At 36.2% G+C, this 18,677-nt stretch overlaps 2 protein-coding genes across 3 annotated transcripts in view; one reads left to right on the top strand and one right to left on the bottom strand.

Moving 5' to 3' along the window:
* LOC123592936 (olfactory receptor 13C3) overlaps positions 1–18,677 on the bottom strand; it is a 331,436-nt gene that overhangs the window by 129,041 nt on the left and 183,718 nt on the right. For both annotated transcript variants that reach the window (XM_045468376.1, XM_045468375.1), the window contains exon 3: positions 1,368–1,526. The gene's annotated coding sequence lies outside the window, so the exon portion shown is untranslated. The remainder of the gene's footprint in view (positions 1–1,367; positions 1,527–18,677) is intronic.
* On the top strand, positions 15,401–16,446 carry LOC123592941 (olfactory receptor 13C7-like). The gene has a single exon (XM_045468380.1). It carries the CDS (start codon positions 15,444–15,446, stop codon positions 16,380–16,382), a length of 939 nt encoding a protein of 312 aa, XP_045324336.1. The 5' UTR covers positions 15,401–15,443; the 3' UTR covers positions 16,383–16,446.

The following is an 18,677-nucleotide window of genomic DNA, read 5'->3' on the forward strand; positions in this document are numbered from 1 at the left end:
AGACAGAGATTTTATATGTTTTCTGTATGGATTAAGCCTGTCTATGGCCAGCAATGACCTCAGGGCTAGCATCCCACATCTATGTCCCTTCTGCTTACAAGGCCAGTTACTAGCTATCTGACCTTGGGCAATTAACTTCTGTGTCTCGATATCCTCACCTTTAATTAATAGTCTCATTGTGGTGTTCTTGGGAGAATAAATAAAATAGCGCATATAAGGCACCTCGCATATAGTAAACACTATTTGGTTTCCTTCATATTTCTTGACTTACTCTTTTTTCTAATTCTTTTACATGCCAATCCCAAGTTTCATGCTCCTACAAGAGTCGCTTCAAATTTTTATCAATGAGACCTATTCAGGTATCTGGTCTCTCAACCTAACAACATACTAATTTTCATCACATACATGAAAATTTTCATGACATGGATGCATGTTATACCAATCTCTAGTCACTTTGTAACAGAGTGTTATGCCACTATAGCAAAGGCCAGCACCATTTAGAACCAGACACTCAGGTTGACATTTTTAAAGAAAGCCTATTTTAGTTCATTCATATGAAAGTTAAATGTGTGTGTGTGTGTGTGTGTGTGTGTGTGTGTGTGTGTGACAAGTATCATGTATAAAGTTACCACAGGAATATACCACCAACAATAACAAAAACTTACAACTATTTAAAACGATTCCCAAGATATTCATATAAATATAACAATGAAATTCAAAATGCTTTCCCCTTAGCTAAGGACTCATTGCTCCTCTTCATTTACTTTTTACACAAATTTAATATGTATTTAGAACAAATAATAAGATTTTCCAAATAGCACCTCCAGTGAGAGACTTCAGGAAAGGAACTGTCAGTCTTTTCATGATTAGCACCGGATAAACATTTGCTAAACAGAACCAAATTGGTGCTATGAGAAAAAATGGAAAACTGTTACATAATCAGAACTTCGGTGACACAAGCTTAGTCTACATTCTATATCAAGAATGCAAATCTGCTTCCTATTGTATAGTACCTCATTGGACCAGTGGGAAATGATACCATTAGACAGGTAAGCACTACTAAAACCATGAACCCAGAAACTATATTCTGACTAAATGAATTTTTATTCCCAGTAAGATAAATTCTACATCTAAATATCCATCTTTTTTTTGGATATTCAAATTGTTATTTGAACATGTGTTTTAATTTTGTCTCCATTTTTTCATTATATCAAAGAAAATCCTCTTGGAACTTTTTCATTCCTATTCTGTAAAGACTCTTTATAGTAAGAAATATTCTGTCCCCCAAACACATGGCTTATTTCAACTCAGTTCATTGGACAGACATCCCCTTAGATTTGTGTTATTAGTATGTTTTCAGCAATTACCTCTAAATGGAAGATTGATTCACCTCCTAGGTTGCAATGCACAGCAGATTGTTTTGCTTGATCTTCTATTTGCAGCCAATTGTACAAAATTTTCCATGAGGTTGATGAATATCTCAAGGTATCACCACTGAGGAACCATAATGTCACAGGCCTTGTGGTCTGGAAAACATTGATGGCAAAGGTACTATTTCAAATGGTTTTAAAAACTTCTATACATTACAGCCAACTATGATTGATTACAAAGGGAATGTATTTTGGATGTGTTAGTTCAAAAGTAAGATAAAAATAAATATTTGAGACCATGGAAGATTTCATTTGCCCTTCAAGCCAAGGTGAAAACACTGCCCTAAGATGAAGACTCAGGAAATTATCTAAAGAATTTTCTCCAGGCTCAGGAAGGCAATTTAAATATTTCTTGCTCTAAGGGACTTCTACACTTTTCTAAGCCATAGCTTTAAATTGCTTCAGGGGAAAGACATTCAAAACTTTTGAAAACATCAAGAATAATCCCCTAAAGGCTTAATTATATTACATTTATACTGTATTACAAATAGCCAATCCAGAGTCTTGAGGATGTGTCTTATCCCATTCTTTTTATCATATACTGCTGAAATGCTTAATCCAAATATACCCCAGGGTTCTTGTCCATACCGCTGTTCAACCTACCATGTCTTATTGATAATATAGTAGAAAGACCTGTTACATAGCTATACTAGGTAATGTATAGCTACATTACCTCTTGGTTATCAATAGTGAGAGTAAAAACTTATAAATTTCTAGGCACTGTTAAAAGAATTTTATATATATTTAGTTAATTCACATTTATTAAATCAGGGGAGAAGAGAAAAAGTATTTATTGTACAAAATAATCTAAAACTTATTGAAGTTGAAAATCAGAATTTACTGGTACTTATGTGAATATGAATGGCATTTTGAAATTCACAAGAAATTCAGAAATTCTGCAAGCATACAATGAAACCTGGAAGCCATCAAGCTATTCAGGTTTCTTATTGTAAGTCTACCGACTAATTTGTAACTTAATCCCACTCTGTACTTTAAGCATCTCCAAAGAATTCGCCTAAATATATATATACCTATCCCCCACGCTAATTAGCATAAAATCGCCACCTATCTAAATTAAACAATTAGGAGGTAATGGTGAAAATATGTATAGAATCCCAGGTACTCTCAGCCATCTTCTACTTCTGAGGACAGTGCTCTCCTTTCCTTGAACGGCTTCACCAAAAAAATGAATACAATTTGTTCACCACAAAACCACTAGCCCAGGTAAAACAGACTTTGACTACAGGTGTAATGATGGGGGGGGGGGGGGGGGGGAAATCACAGAACTGAACATTAAATGAATTAAAATAGTACCCAACATCATTGCTTCCAAAGTTCACTGAGCTGACTACACGAAATTGCTTCCTGGGCTTATCTTCTTAGGTCCTGGTCTACCACCATGTGAGTAAGCTTCTTTCCTAAGAGCAGAGCTCTTGACCCATTATTTTTCCTTTCTTCTCCTCAAATCATAATGGATCCTCAAAATCCCATATCCAACATTACTTAATTGAAGTATCCAAGTAAGTCATCTCAGAACAATGTTTCAAGCAAAGAGAATTGTTCTTTTACATTTTGTAACAGAAAAGGGTTAGTTACTATTTTTTTTTAACCTATCTCATTAAAGCTAGGACATGGGAACTAGCCAAAATGATGAAATGGAAGTATTCTCCTCAAAAGAAATTCCAGGAAGAAATGAAAGCTAAAGAATTGATCAAATGCTGGAGAGGATGTGGAGAAACGGGAACCCTCTTGCACTTTTGGTGGGAATGCAAACTGGTGCAGCCACTCTGGAAAACAGTGTGGAGGTTCCTCAGAAAATTAAAAATAGACCTACCCTATGACCCAGAAATTGCACTACTAGGTATTTACCCAAAGGATACAGGTACGCTGTTTCAAAGGGGCACATGTGCCCCAATGTTTATAGCAGCACTATCAACAAAGCCAAAGAATGGAAAGAGCCCAAGTGTCCATCGTTGGATGAATGTTAAAAGAAGATGTGGTTTCTTATTACTTGGCAATCAAAAAGAATGAAACCTTGCCATTTGCAACTACATGGGTGGAACTAGAGGGTATTATGCTAAGCAGTGTTAGTCACAGAAAGGCAAATATCATATGACTTCACTTATATGATGACTTTAAGACACAGAACAGATGAACACAAGGAAAAGGAAGCAAAAATAATATAAAATCAGGAGGGGGACAAAAAATAAGACACTCTTAGAGAATAGAGGGTTACTGGGGGGTTGTGGGAGGGGCATGGGCTAAATGGGTAAATCATTGTTGAACTATATGCTAACTAACTTGGATGTAAATTAAAAAACAAATAAATAATAAATAAATAAATAAATAAATAAATAAATAAATAAATGTCTATGCACCAATTTGAGGGCACTCAAATATATAAGACAATTGCAAACATAAGCAATTTTATTGGTAAGAATGTGATAATTGCAGGGGACTTTAATACTCCACTTACAACAATAGACAGATCATGTAGACAGAAAATCAATAAAGAAACAATGGCCCTGAATGATCCACTGGACCAGATAGACCTGACAGATATATTCGGAATTTTTTATCCTCAAGCAACAGAATACACATTCCTCTCGAGTGCACATGGAACATACCCCAAGATAGACCACATACTGGGTCACAAAACAGCCCTCAATAAATACAAAAGAATTGAGATCATACCATGCACATTTTCAAACCACGATGCTATGAAACTTGAAATCAACCACAGGAAAAAGTTTGGAAAACCTCCAAATGCATGAAAGTTAAAGAACATCCTACTAAACAATGAATGGGTCAACCAGGCAATTAAAGAAGGAATTTAAAAATATATGGAAACAAATGAAAAGGAAAACACAAGAGTCTAAACCCTTTGGGATGCAGCAAAGGCAGTCCTAAGAGGAAAATACATTGAAATCCAGGCCTACCTCAAGAAACAAGAAAAATCCCAAATACAAAATCTAAGAGCATACCTAAAGGAACTAGAATCAGAACAACAAAGAAACCCCAAGGCCAGCAGAAGAAGAGAAATAATAAAGATCGGAGCAGAAATAAACAATACAGAATCCCCCCTCCCAAAAAAAACAAAAAACAAAACACTAAAACAGATCAACGAAACTAAGAGCTTATTTTTTGAAAAAATAAACAAAATTGTTAAACGCCTAGCTGGACTTCTCAAAAAAGAAAAAGAAAAAGAAAAAGAAAAAGAGAGAGGACCCAAATAGATAAAATCACAAATGAAAATGGATTCATCATAACAAATCACTCAGAAATACAAGCAATTATCAGAGAATACTATGAAAAATTATTTGCCAACAAACGGGACAACCTGGAAGAAATGGACAAATTCCTAGACACACACACACTACCAAAACTCAAATGGGAAGAAACAGAAAATTTGAACAGACCCATAACTACTGAAGAAATTGAATCAGTTATCAAAAATCTCCCAACAAATAAGAGTCCTGGAACAGATGGCTTCCTGGGGGAATTCTACCAGACTTTTAAAGCAGAGTTAATACCTATCCTTCTCAAGCTGTCCCAAAAAATACAAATGGAAGGAAAACTTCCAGACTCATTCTATGAAGCCAGCATTACCTTGATTCTCAAACCAGGCAGAGACCCCCACAAAAGAAGAGAATTACAGGCCAATATCCCTAATGAACATGGATGCAAAAATTCTCAATAAGATACTAGCAAATCAAACAAAACAGCATATAAAAAGAATTATTCACCATGATCAAGTGGGATTCATTCCTGGCCTGTGGGGCTGGTTTAATATTCCCAAATCAATCAATGTTATACACAACATCAACAAAGAAAGGATAAGAACCATATGATCCTGTCAATAGATGCAGAAAAAGCATTTGACAAATACAGCACCCTTTCTTAACAAAAACCCTCAAAATTTGGGATAGAGGGAACATAACTAAACATCATAAAAGCCATATATGAAAAGCCCACAGCTAATATAATCCTCAATGGGGAAAAACTGAGAGCTTTCCCTCTGAGATCAGGAACATGGCAGGGATGTCCACTCTCACCACTGTTGTTTAACATAGTGTTGGAAGTCCTAGCATCAGCAATCAGAAAACAAAATGAAATAAGAGGCATCAAAATTGGCAAAGAAGAATTTAAACTTTAACTTTTCACAGATAAGATGATACTCTACATGGAAAACCTGAAAAACTCCACCAAAAAGCTGCTAGAACCAATACATGAATTCAGCAAAGTCACAGGGTACAAAATCAATGTACAGAAATCAGTTGCATTTTATACACCGATAATGAACCAACAGAAAGAGAAATCAAGAAACTGATCCCATTTACAATTGCACAAAGAACCATAAAATGCCTAGGAATAAATCTAACCAAGGAGGTGAAAAATCTATACACTGAAAACTACAGAAAGCTTATGAAAGAAATTGAAGAAGACACAAAAAACTGAAAAACATCCCATGCTCAAGGATTGGAAGAATAAATATTGTCACAATGTCAATACTACCCAAAGGTATCTACACATTCAATGCTATCCCAATCAAAATTGCACTGGCATTCTTCTCAAAGCTAGAACAATCAATCCTAAAAATTGTATGGAATCACAAGACCCCAAATAGCCAAAGTATTATTGAAAAATAAAACCAAAGCAGGAGGCATCACAAATCCCAGACTTTGGCCTCTACTACAAGGCTGTAAAATCATCAAGACAGTATGGTATTGGCACAAAAACAAACACATAGACCAGTGGACTAAAATAGAGAACCCAGAATTGGACCCACAAATGTATGGCCAACTAATCTTTGACAAAGCAGGAAAGAGTATCCAATGGAAAAAAAGACAGTCTCTTTAGTAAATGGTGCTAGGAGAACTGGACAGGAACATGCAGAAGAATGAAACCAGACCACTTTCTTTCACCATACACAAAAATAAACACAAGATGGATGAAAGACCTAAAAGTGAGCAGGAAACCATCAAAACCCTAGAGGAGAAAACAGGCAACAACCTCTGTGACCTCAGCTGCAGCAACTTCTTGCTCAACACATCTCCAAAGGCAAGGGAACTAAAAGCAAAGATGAATTATTGGGACCTCATCAAGATAAAAAGCTTCTGCACTGCAAAGGAAATAATCAACAAAACTAAAAGGCAAACCTACAGAATGGGAAAAGATGACATATTGGATAAAGGGTTAGTATCCAAAATCTATAAAGAACTTACCAAAACTCAACACCCGTAAAACAAATACTCCAGAAAATAAATGGGCAGAAGATGTGAATAGACACAGTTTTCCAAAGAAGACATCCAAATGGCCAACAGACTAATGAAAAGATGATCGACATCACTCATCATCAGGGAAATACAAATCAAAACCACACTGAGATACCACCTCACACCGGTCAGAGTGGCTAAAAATAACAACTCAGGAAACAATAGATGCTGGTGAGGATGTGGAGAAAGAGGAACCCTCTTGCACTGTTGGTGGGAATGCAAAATGGTGCAGCCGCTCTGGAAAAGTGTGGAGTTTCCTCAAAAAATTAAAAATAGAACTACCCCATGACCCGGCAATAGCCCTACTAGGAATTTATGCAAAGGATACAGAAGTGCTGATTCATAGGGGCACATGTACCCCCCAATGTTTATAGCAGTGCTTTTAACAATAGCCAAATTATGGAATGAGCCTAAATGTCCATCAACTGATGAATGGATAAGAAGATGTGGTTTATATATACACTGGAATACTACTTGTCAATGAGAAAGAATGAAATCATGCCATTTGCAGCAATGTAGATGGAACTGGAAGGTATTATGCTGAGTGAAATAAGTCAGTCAGAGAAAGACAGATATCATATGTTTTCACTCATATGTGGATCTTAAGATACTTAACAGAAGACCATGGGGGAAGGAAGGGGGAAAAATAATTACAGAGAGAGAGGGAGGCAAACCATAAGAGACCATCAAATATAAAGTACAAACTGAGGGTTGATGGGGGGGGTGGGGGGAGGGGAAAATGGGTGATGGGTATTGAGGACAGCACTTGTGATGAGCACTGGGTGTTGTGTGTAATGATGAACTATTGGAATCTAGCCCAAAAACCAAGAGCACACTTTACACACTGTATGTTAGCCAATTTGACAATAAATTGTATTAAAAAATAACAATAAATAAAAATAAAGCTAGGATATGGGTCATAATTTTATAAAACCTAATGGCTCAATAAAGTGGCACCCATCAAAAATATTGTTTAAAAAAACTATACTTAGCTTTTCTGTCATCACCTAGAAGGTACAAAATGTCCTAACGCTCATGCAGGGCAACTCAGCCTCAATGTGTAATCTTCAGACCTAAAGAAATTGCTTTAATTATTTAAATAGAGATTTTACTTTTTTACTGTCAATTAAACTTTCTAACACAATAAGGCACATATCTCAATTTTTTCCTCTCTTTTAAAATTACATTTTCTGTTTTTCATATGTATCCATATTTATTTGAGAAACTAAAACAATTAGGAAAAAGTACCCTGGTTAATTTTTCAAATAGATCTTTCCAGCGTCTATCACACATAAGTTTTCCTGGTTAGGTTTTGGCTTTGCAAACAATGAAAAAAACTAGTTTTTGTTTTTTCTTCATGTAACAATGTTAACATAAGTATTAACATTATTTTTATTTTTATAACATTATTTATTATTTTTACACAAATTCTTCAAAAATATTATTTGATGGATGTACAATAGTCCATCAAATGACGTACTATGATGACTTCATAATTCCCCCTCATCAAAATAGAAAAGTATGGAAAACTACTACAAAAGGTAGCAGGCAGGAAGATGGCAGTATAGTAGGAGGACACTAGACCCATCTCATCCCACAAACACAACTAGATAACTATCAAATCATCCTAAATAACCCAGAATCAACCTAAACACTGCCAGGACAATCTCCACAACTAAAAGGAGAGAAGAGGCCACCTCAAAGAAGGTAGCAAGTAGAGAGACCTGGTTTGGGGGAGAAAAGGATGCAGAGTGCTGCAGAGGGGAGGGAGCCATCCTCATGGAGAAAGGCTAGAGAGAGAAAAGCACACAGGGAAACACATAAGGAGAAAGTTTCCCCAAAGACATTGGCTGGGAAAACTAGAGGGGCCGAATTTCATGAGTTCTTACATCCAATGGGCCTTAAAGCCTAGAGTTTTGAAGGTCAGCAGGCTTGGCTAGGATAGAGCCCAGAGGGTACTGCAATGCTCCTGGAGAGAAGGCAGGAAAACAATCCAGGAACAGATGGCATGGAAACAGCAATCTGAACAAAGTCTGGCGCACACAGTGAGATTATTCACTCTTCTAGGAGTGTGTCCCTGAGTGGCTGTGTTCATGATGATACCTGCTTTTCAGAAGAAGGAAAAGCAGATTAGTTAGCCTAATACATAGATACCAATGGTCATTATACCAAAGTCTCATGAATTTGAGACAAATTAAACTATCCAACACTATTAAAATTATACGCTAGATTACACTAATTCCACTTGATTAAAGACTCTTCAAATGTTAAAAAGGAATATTATAAAGACTAAAAAAATCACAAAAACATTGCTATAAAGTGGCAAATACTAATTAAATATATACTATGATTATACTGGTATAAAGAAAAAATGTGTAGTGCATGGTCTAGAACTAACAAAAATATGAAAGATAAAAAGACTTTAAAGAGGTGGAATGACTATTTAGGAGTATTTTAGGATTGACCTGGTATTATCTGTGGAATAAAAAAATTTTTTTTGGTGAAAGGTTAACTCTTCTGAGACCTTCTGGACATATTCTGATTCCAACCCCAGCTTCTGTAGAAGCCATCAAATACAGTCATATTCAATGAATACTCCAAGAAATGTATGGCTGGGGAAGATTCTCTTTAAGTGAAGATAATTGGGTCTTTAGAATGTGCGGGAGTCAGGGATTTTGATCTCTAGAGAATCCTGTTTCTGATTCACAACCTTAGGGATTGAAGAAGTTTGTAAAAATAAGTGCTAAATTAACTTCCAAGTGAAACTGAATCTCTCGAGTAAGCATCAACTTTAGCACAAATACTGGGAAACCAGAGTTGCATCATGGGTCCTTATTTTTAATATGTTTTCTTTCCTTGACACGTTCTTGGGAAAATCCATATGAAGACCAATTGCCTGGTTGTAGCAATTCTTTCTCACATTTCTTTTTGGGAAGGAGAACAAACATCTTTCAAAGTGAGAATCTTCTGGTTTCATCTGAAAAATGCAAAAGGAATTCAAATCCCTGGAAATGTTTTCTATTACTTAATAGAATGGAATGGTGAGAATGACTTAAAACATAGTCAGGAGGTAAGATAAAGAGAAAAGTTTTACTAATATCATTTCCAAAGGAAAACATCCTATCAATAAATATAACGAGTTTATTTTGTTGAGATGATCATTGCTGGTGGGACAACATCAAGAGCAGGATATTATTTAAATTTCTTTAAAAATCCCAAAATAGCACAAAGAGGGTAGTGAGGAAGAGAAAGTTGCCTGTAATACAACAGACCCTTATAAATAATAGGTGAAAAGCTACTGTATTCAAGTATATAGTTCACTAAAATCTTAAATAAAAATTATCTCGAAGGAGAGCCCACAATAATTTATATATTAATCACACATAAATATGCTCAGTAAGGGTTTGAGGAAACTTGTAATTAAAAGTGTTTATGGTAAAAACAGGATTACAAACAAAACATGTGTAACAGGGGGCTAAAGTAATTATAGGTGTTAATTTGGCTATAGGGGTCCAAGGCAAAAGAAGAAATATTAATTCTTTTACTTCCCACTTATGTAACAAATCAATTCTACCACCCTACATCTTAACTGTCCACACTAGACCATTAGAAAGAATCTTTGGCTATTTTTTTTTTCATTTTAATTCATTTTTGTGGATAGTGTCTTCATAAGTGGAAGACAATAAATGCCTTCAATGCTTTCCAAGGATTTCGATATATTTTATGTGTATTTTTATCATTTGGATGCTTGAAAGTTAAGTATGTCATATTAAACAGTGGTTTTATTAGAAGAAATTTTATCAATAAGTAAATGTACTATAGTGCTAAAAATGGGCTTGGGAATCATGAAGATAAGGATTTAAATCATACTTCTGGTATTTAACAACTATAAGATATTGAAAACAGGGTGTTGTATGGAAGTATTGAATCCCTAAATTGCACAGCCAAAACTAGTATTACACTATACGTTAACTCACTAGAATTTAAATAAGAACTTTAAAAGAAGACAATGATCATGGTACTTAACCTTTGAAATTTCAAACTAATTTCCTCATTGGTAAAATCCATAATAACATTTGGCTTATTTTGAAGATTAAATGATAAAAATTATATGAAGGGCCTCATACTAGGACACCACAGGCAACTTCTCTTCTCTTTGTAAGCTAAAATAATGTATCTTTCATGTGGCATATTAGTTGAATATTACAGTTTATAAAATCTATAAATTGAGAGTTAGCAGGTCCATTCATTTTTGTACAGTATCAGTTGTCTTAGTTGATATCTTTAGAAGACCTGGAGAGGATGATAGCACTGTTTCCTCTAATGAGAATTTAGAGTACAGATAGTATGTGTTTTACATTGAAAAATCTTAGTACTTTAACTATTAGGTCTTCAAGTAGCTAAGTCAATAAAACAAAATGAAAAAAATTATAGAAAGTTAAAAAGTTTCCTTCTAGAAAGTTAGAGGGCTTGACTTCTGGCTTGGATAAAAAGTCACAGACTTTCCTTAGGTCTCTTACAACACTAAAATAGTGCCCAGATGAAGTCCAAGGGCATTGAACCACAGAGTGGTTAATTCTTATAAAACACCAGGAGTTGGGAGAAGGGGATTAGAGGTTGGCTAGGATCCAGGCCAGTTCAGATATTTTTCAAATAGGAATGTCATCTTCTAAACAGTAATTCTGTGCTAGGCATCAACAGCCTGCATTCTCCTTTGATAACACATGATTAAGTCAAGAACTCAAGTCCCCTATCTTGGTGTAGCTCCTAAAAACACAAAACACTCTTCTTTGGAAGCTTTTGAGAGCAGGGATTATAAATGCTCTCTGTCTACCAGTAACAGTGGGTTCCTTCTAATAACCTGATAGGACACACCAGTACAGCTCAGCCTCAATGTGTAGTTTCTAGGCACTTGAGGCAATAATTGTACTACTTAAATTATTTTAACATTCTTTATTCTGAGTTAGTCTTCCTAAAATAACTGGACACTTGCTTTAGTGTTTTTCTCCTTTTTAATAATATGCCTTCTTCATCTTTATTTATTTTAAAAACTGGGGTAATTCAGGAGAATATGAGAAAGGTCTCTAAGGTAACCATTAATGTTTTGGGTTTTCCTTTCCAGTCTTTCTATTCTGTCTAGGCTATCTTAGTTTAAGTTTTAGTTTTGCAAAAAGAAGAAAAATGCTGTAGTTTTGTTTCTGTTTCCAACTTAAACATTTTCACATAATTTAAATATCATTTTTGTTTTAATACAAAGTTGTCACAAATGTCATATTAATAAGTTCATAATGGACCATCAAATTAGTGTGCCATGATTCTTTAATAATTCCCCTGCCATGGGGCGCCTGGGTGGTGCAGTCGGTTAAGCATCCGACTTCAGCCAGGTCACGATCTCGCGGTCCGGGAGTTCGAGCCCCGCGTCAGGCTCTGGGCTGATGGCTAGAGCCTGGAGCCTGTTTCTGATTCTGTGTCTCTCTCTCTCTCTGCCCCTCCCCCGTTCATGCTCTGTCTCTCTCTGTCCCAAAAATAAATAAACGTTGAAAAAAAAAAAATTCCCCTGCCATGAGCTAAGAATGAAAAACTGTTTCAAAAGATAATATCCAGTAATGGCAAAGATTAATAAAAATGGAATAATCTAATATACATTTTGCATGGAAAGTGATTTTTTAGAAACTATTAAGAGTCTTAAAAGTTTCCCTTGTTCCCAGGAAACTATTTTAGTGAAGTAAGCTAAAATGAAGAAAAGATTTGTCACATTGCTATTAAACAAGAGTGTTTGTCGATTGCTTTCTAAAAGTCACACTAGCATTACAAGAGCAATGAAAGTAATTTCCTTTATACTGTCCATTATCCTTCCCCCCACCCTAACCATTTGAAAGCGTTAAAGCACATTGGTGGTTTCTCTTATGTTGTAAGGGAAAAATTTTTTACAGCAATTATCTCTGAACTGTCAGGATACCAGATGTATACCATCATTATTTGCTACAAGTAATTTCCAAATGGAATCAACTTTTAGGAGATGTTCCTAGAAAATAAAAGGTATTTTTGACAGAATTCACAACACCCCTGAAACAACAGATCCCGGACAACTGATGCTCCTTCAAAGTCTCTATCAAAATTTTATTTTCAGATTCAGAGTAGGGTGATATATGCATTTACAGTCAATCACATTCCTATCCTAATACCAAATAGAAATATATCCTGTCTTACCCAACCCTTCCTACTCTCTTTGTAATGTATGCCTGCAAAGCCTAGTCAGCTTGAATTGGAATAGAACCCTCCTTTCCATAGCCAAAAGACGTATAAACATCATATAATGCTGATGAATATGTTTCACCATTGTAAACTGCAGTCATCATAGAAAGCAGCATAACCTATCGTCAAATGACTATCACAGAGAGAAATGCCAAAGCCTAAACCATAAACACAGCCTTGTTTAATTTTTTTAATGTTTATTTATTTTGAGATAGTGAGAGAGTGGGGAAGGGGAGAGAGAAAGGAGAGAGAGAATCCCTAGCAGGCTCTTGGCTGTCAGCACAGAGCCTGACACAGGGCTCCATCCCATGAACTGTGAAATAATGACCAGAGAGGAATCCAAGAGTAGGAAGCTTAACCAACTGAGACATTCAGGTGCCTCACACAGCCTTGATTAAAAACATTAACTGGGTGGGGGCGGGGGGAATCTAGGTGGCTCAGCTGGTTGAGCCTCCAACTCTTGATTTCGGCTCAGGTCATCTCACAGGTCATGAGATGGAGCCCCAGCACATGCTCTGCACTAACAGCGCAGATGGTGCCTTGGATTCTCTATCTCCCTCTCTCATTCCCTGTCTCTCCCTCTCTCTCACTTAAAATAAATAAATAAACATTAAAAAAAAAAAAAAACACTAACTAGAAACTCATCTATAGGATCAGTCTTTTTTTCCCCCCCTCAGGGTGTTTTTTAGTTAGGTAGAAAACCTTGAGAATGAAAAGATGTTTTCAAAATTATGTTCTTTGATTTATTTACTGTCAGCTACTAACATCTACTCTTCAAATTTTTTCAAATTAAAGTTATTTGCTCCATGCTCTATGATGCACAACACAGATGCTTGAGCTGATCTCAAATTCCTTTTTTGGAAAATATTGGCCCTAATCGCAAATTCAACAAATGGAAGAGAAAGGACTTTAATATGGACAGAAACAAAAAACAGGCTCTTCTGTATGTAGTTTGACTGCTTGTACATCTAAAATCTAAAGAACACAAAACTGAGTGCAATACACTCACACAGATGTCTCAACTCCAAGTGTCACAGAATGTTCAGTTTTGCATTGTCTACTATTCGATTATAGTCCTACATGCAAGGGAAGCAGTAGTGGCATTCTGCAATAGCAATGGGGAGAAATGTTCTAAAAGGCCTTGCTATTCATGTGAGTTCTACAGACAGCAACAGCAGCAGCATCTGAAAACATGTTAACAAATCAATTAGATTTGAATCAGTTAGAATCAATTATAATCAATTCAGACCTACTAATTTAGAATCCTTTAGAGGGGTGCCTGGGTGGCTCAGTCAGTTAAGTGTCCAACTTCAGCTCAGGTCATGATCTCATGGCTTGTGGGTTTGAGCCCCGCGTCCGGCTCTGTGCTGACAGCTCAGCCTGGAGCCTGCTTCAGATTCTGTGTCTCCCTCTCTCTATGCCCCTCCCCTGCTTGTGTTCTGTCTCTCTCTCTCTCAAAAATAAATAAACATTAAAAGAAATTTTAGAACCCTTCACAAATTTCCCCCATGTGATTTGTCTGTATACTAAAATTTGGAGGCACTCCACTAGACAGGTGGATTTTTTCCACATTGAACTTTAGGATCATCTGGAGAACATTATTTAAAAGATGTCTGATTCCCACTCCTTAGACAATTCACATAATTTGGAGAGGGCGATAGCATGTTGGTCAAAAAGAGCAGGTGCTTATGTGGCTCAGGCTCTTAAGCATCCGACTTTGGCTCAGGTCATGATTTCCTCATTCCTGGGTTCAAGCCCCACATCTGGTTCTCTGCTGTCAGCATAGGGCCCGCTGTGCAACCTCCAACTCCCTCTCTCTCTGCCATTCCCCCATTAGCAATCTCTCTAAACACTGAATAAACTAAAAATAAATAAAAGGGCAGGTGATATAAAGTCAGAAAATGCAGACTGGAATAGTGGATCACTCACTGTGTTTTTATATACATTTTACCTCTGTGAATTTCACTCTCAGAGAATTATAGTGATGATAAAATGAGTAATATGTGTGAATATATTAGTAAATTATAAAACCCTGAACTAACACTATTGTTAATGACTTCCATGAAATAAAATCAAATACATAGTTATTTTTAACAGATTAAGCATAAGCTTTCCAAAATGATGATATTCAAAGTGGAGTCTGTGGGTCCAAAGAACAGGAAATAACAGATGTTTGTTCAGATGCAAATAGTTCTTCCCTGCCTCAGAACTGTGTATCACTATCTCAGGAAATGGAATACAAGAGCCTATATTTTTAATAAGCTATCAATGTAATTATTACACGTCTTCAATCCCTTCCTATATGTACCAGAAGAGAAATTCAAAACGCTAAAGTCAGAGCTCTTAGCACCACTCCAGCTAGTGTGGACACACTTGGTGCCCCTCCCCCAGTGATCTCTCACTGCACATGGTAATATGCACTGACGCGTTATGCTCACATGCAGTTTTCTCTTCTGGATTACTCCAGGTATAGAAAAATAAAATGGACAGGACGAACTGGACAGAGATTGAGTTCATTCTGCAGGGACTTTCTGAGTACCCCAAAGTGGAAAAACTCCTTTTCATCATGTGCTTGATGATGTACCTGGTGATCCTGCTGGGGAACAGCACCTTGATCATACTAATTCTCCTGGATTCCCGCCTCCATACGCCCATGTACTTCTTCCTTGGTAATCTTTCCCTCCTAGACATTTGTTACACATCCTCCTTTACCCCCTCAGTGTTGATTCACTTCCTATCAAAGAAAAAAACCATCTCCTTCACTAGGTGTGTTGTTCAGATGTCTGTCTCCTACACTATGGGGTCCACAGAGTGCGTGCTTCTAGCAGTAATGGCATATGACCGTTACGTGGCCATCTGTAACCCTCTGAGATACCCCATCATCATGAGCAAGGCACTTTGTATTCAGATGGCAGCCCTCTCCTGGGGACTGGGCTTTCTCAATTCACTGACAGAAACTATACTTGCAATACGGTTGCCCTTTTGTGGAAAAAATGTCATTAACCAATTTGTTTGTGAAATATTGGCCTTTGTCAAGCTGGCTTGTGCAGATATTTCCTTGAATGAGATTGCTATAATGTTGGGCAATGTAATATTTTTGTTTTCTCCATTATTGTTAATTTGTATCTCCTACATTTTCATCCTTTCTAGTGTACTAAGAATCAATTCAGCAGAAGGAAGAAAAAAGGCCTTTTCTACCTGTTCAGCCCACTTAACAGTAGTGACTGTGTTTTATGGGACAATCCTCTTCACATATATGAAGCCAAAGTCCAAAGACTCTGCTTTTGACAAACTGATTACTCTATTCTATGGAGTAGTCACTCCCATGCTCAATCCTATCATCTATAGCCTGAGGAACATAGAGGTGCTTGGAGCTATGAGAAAATTGATGAGGAGACACTGGTTCTGGAGAAAAGGATGAAAAACTTATACCTTTGAGTTCATGCACAAAATAAGCTCATAGATTTGAGACAAAAGCTTTTCATATAAAGAGAACAATAAAGATTGTATGTCGAATTACAGAATTTAGGAGTTGGAAGAAATGTGAAGACAATAACTTCACCTTTTATGAAAATGACTGTTATAAAAATGTAGACACTACTGGTATAAGAAGTGAGCAAACTTTAAGAAATAAGAAAAAAATGAAATTAAGCTTTTCCAAGAAAATCCAGTATGTCTTCTTCAACTGATGGGGTTATATCCAGATAAACCCATTGAAAGTTGAAAATATCATTAAGTCAAAAATGTCTTCAATACACCTAATTCACTGAACATCAGAGTTTAGCCTAGCCTACATTGAACATGCTCAGAACACTTACATTAGCCTATAATTGGTCAAAACCATTTCATACAAAGAATGTTGCAAAAAAGTGTTGAATATTTTATATAACTTATTTGAGTACTGTACTGAAAGTTAAAAACAGAATGGTTGTATGGGTATGGGACGGTTGTGAGTGAATCAGCTGTTTACTCTCATGATCATGTGGCTCAGACTGGAAGTTGGGGCCACTGCCACTGCTTAGCACAACAAGAAATTATCATACCACATGTTACTAGCCCAGGAAAAGACCACGTTTCAAATTTTAAAGTGTGGTTTCTACTGAATGCATATCATTTTCATATCATCATGAAGACAAAATATCCTAAGTCAAACCATTTTAACGTATGACCATCTGTATGTAGGTCTACTGAACAAGTAAAACACATATTTTTCAGTTCCCTTTCGAGAGAACTACTTGAGTTTTTCTGCTTGTTTGTCTGTTTATTACTGGTTTTTGTTTTACCCAAGGATTTGACCTGACTCCAACCTAATTTTTCAGGTACATATTTCCCCTTCTTCTTCCCTTCCTCATGTTTCTCCCATGTTTGCACATGCTGTGCTACATTCACTATTACTTCTCCAATTACATCATGTTCTTTACACCTAAAGACAATTGCATATGCCACTTCATCCCCGTCATCACATTTCTCTTTCGATGGTAACAGCCTAGCACTCATTAAACACAATTCAAGTGTGAGATCTTCTACAAATCCTTTGAAACTCTACTGGGTTAGTTATTCCCTCCTCTATGCTGCCCTGAACTTTATCTCTGTTATGGCTATTTTCCTTTTATACTATAATCATTTGTTCATTTCTGAAATCTACCCAATGGCAGAACTCAATGTTCTCTGTATGAAGTCTAATGTAAAATAAATTTATTTTAGGCAGTAGGCAGTAATTAACTATTGAATAAACATTTTTAAAGAATAGTAAAATATAATCCAAGTGCAATATAATACAGGGAAATATGAGAACTTGAATTTATGTATCATTTCACTGACTAAAGAACATATCCAAAAGCTTTGGGTAAAATATCAGCTAATTTTAAATGCAGACTGATACATTCGATTGATAAATATACTGAAGAGGTCATTTGGGCTGGGTAAGGCAAAAATCGTATCAGTGTATACTTATTCTGTAATAAGCAATTGCTGGGAAAAATATATCAATTGGATAAATCCTTAGGAATACTGACAATTTTACTCTTTCAGAAGCAAAAGTCTCACATTAAATATTTCCTTTCAAAAAAATCCCCTTGAAATTGCTAGTAAGTAGTAATTGTTTTATTTTTTATGTGATATCATAAAATGTATTTATACGTAATACAGGTGAGCTGCCTGGTACAGTGCCACAACCTGAGCTGGATAGGGGAGAGCGGCTCTGCTCAAGAGCCACCCAGCAAAGGTTTCAACAACCCAACAGAGTTCAGGAGGGAATCCCTGCTTGTTTTGTTCAGCAAATGTTTGGACCTGATGGAATAAGTAAAATGTCAACATGAAAGGGAGGCCCAGTGCAGGTTGTCAGAACCCAGTAGAATCAAGAGGACACCACACAGGGAATGATTCAGCTCAGACAATCAGAGAAAGGGTGAAAGAGAGAGAAAGAGATAGCTTGAGGTATTTTATGCTTATATCCCTAAAAACTACCAGAATGTCAGTTCTAGGTGTATAACACATTCATAGATATTGCTCAATACATTTGAAATCATAGGTAAATTGAAACTAACTGGAGCTAGGGTCTAGTCCAAAAAAAATATCAAAAAATTGACTCTCAAAGTGATAAAGCTATCATCATAGCTAATTGTCAGGTGGTCTTTGGGAATTAGCAAATACAAATTTTTAAATAATTATTATAAATATATTAAATTATTCCCAGAGCACCTGGGTGGCTTAAGCG

This window comes from Leopardus geoffroyi, chromosome D4 (genome assembly GCF_018350155.1).
Source record: "Leopardus geoffroyi isolate Oge1 chromosome D4, O.geoffroyi_Oge1_pat1.0, whole genome shotgun sequence".
Classification (NCBI taxonomy): Eukaryota; Metazoa; Chordata; class Mammalia; order Carnivora; family Felidae; genus Leopardus; species Leopardus geoffroyi.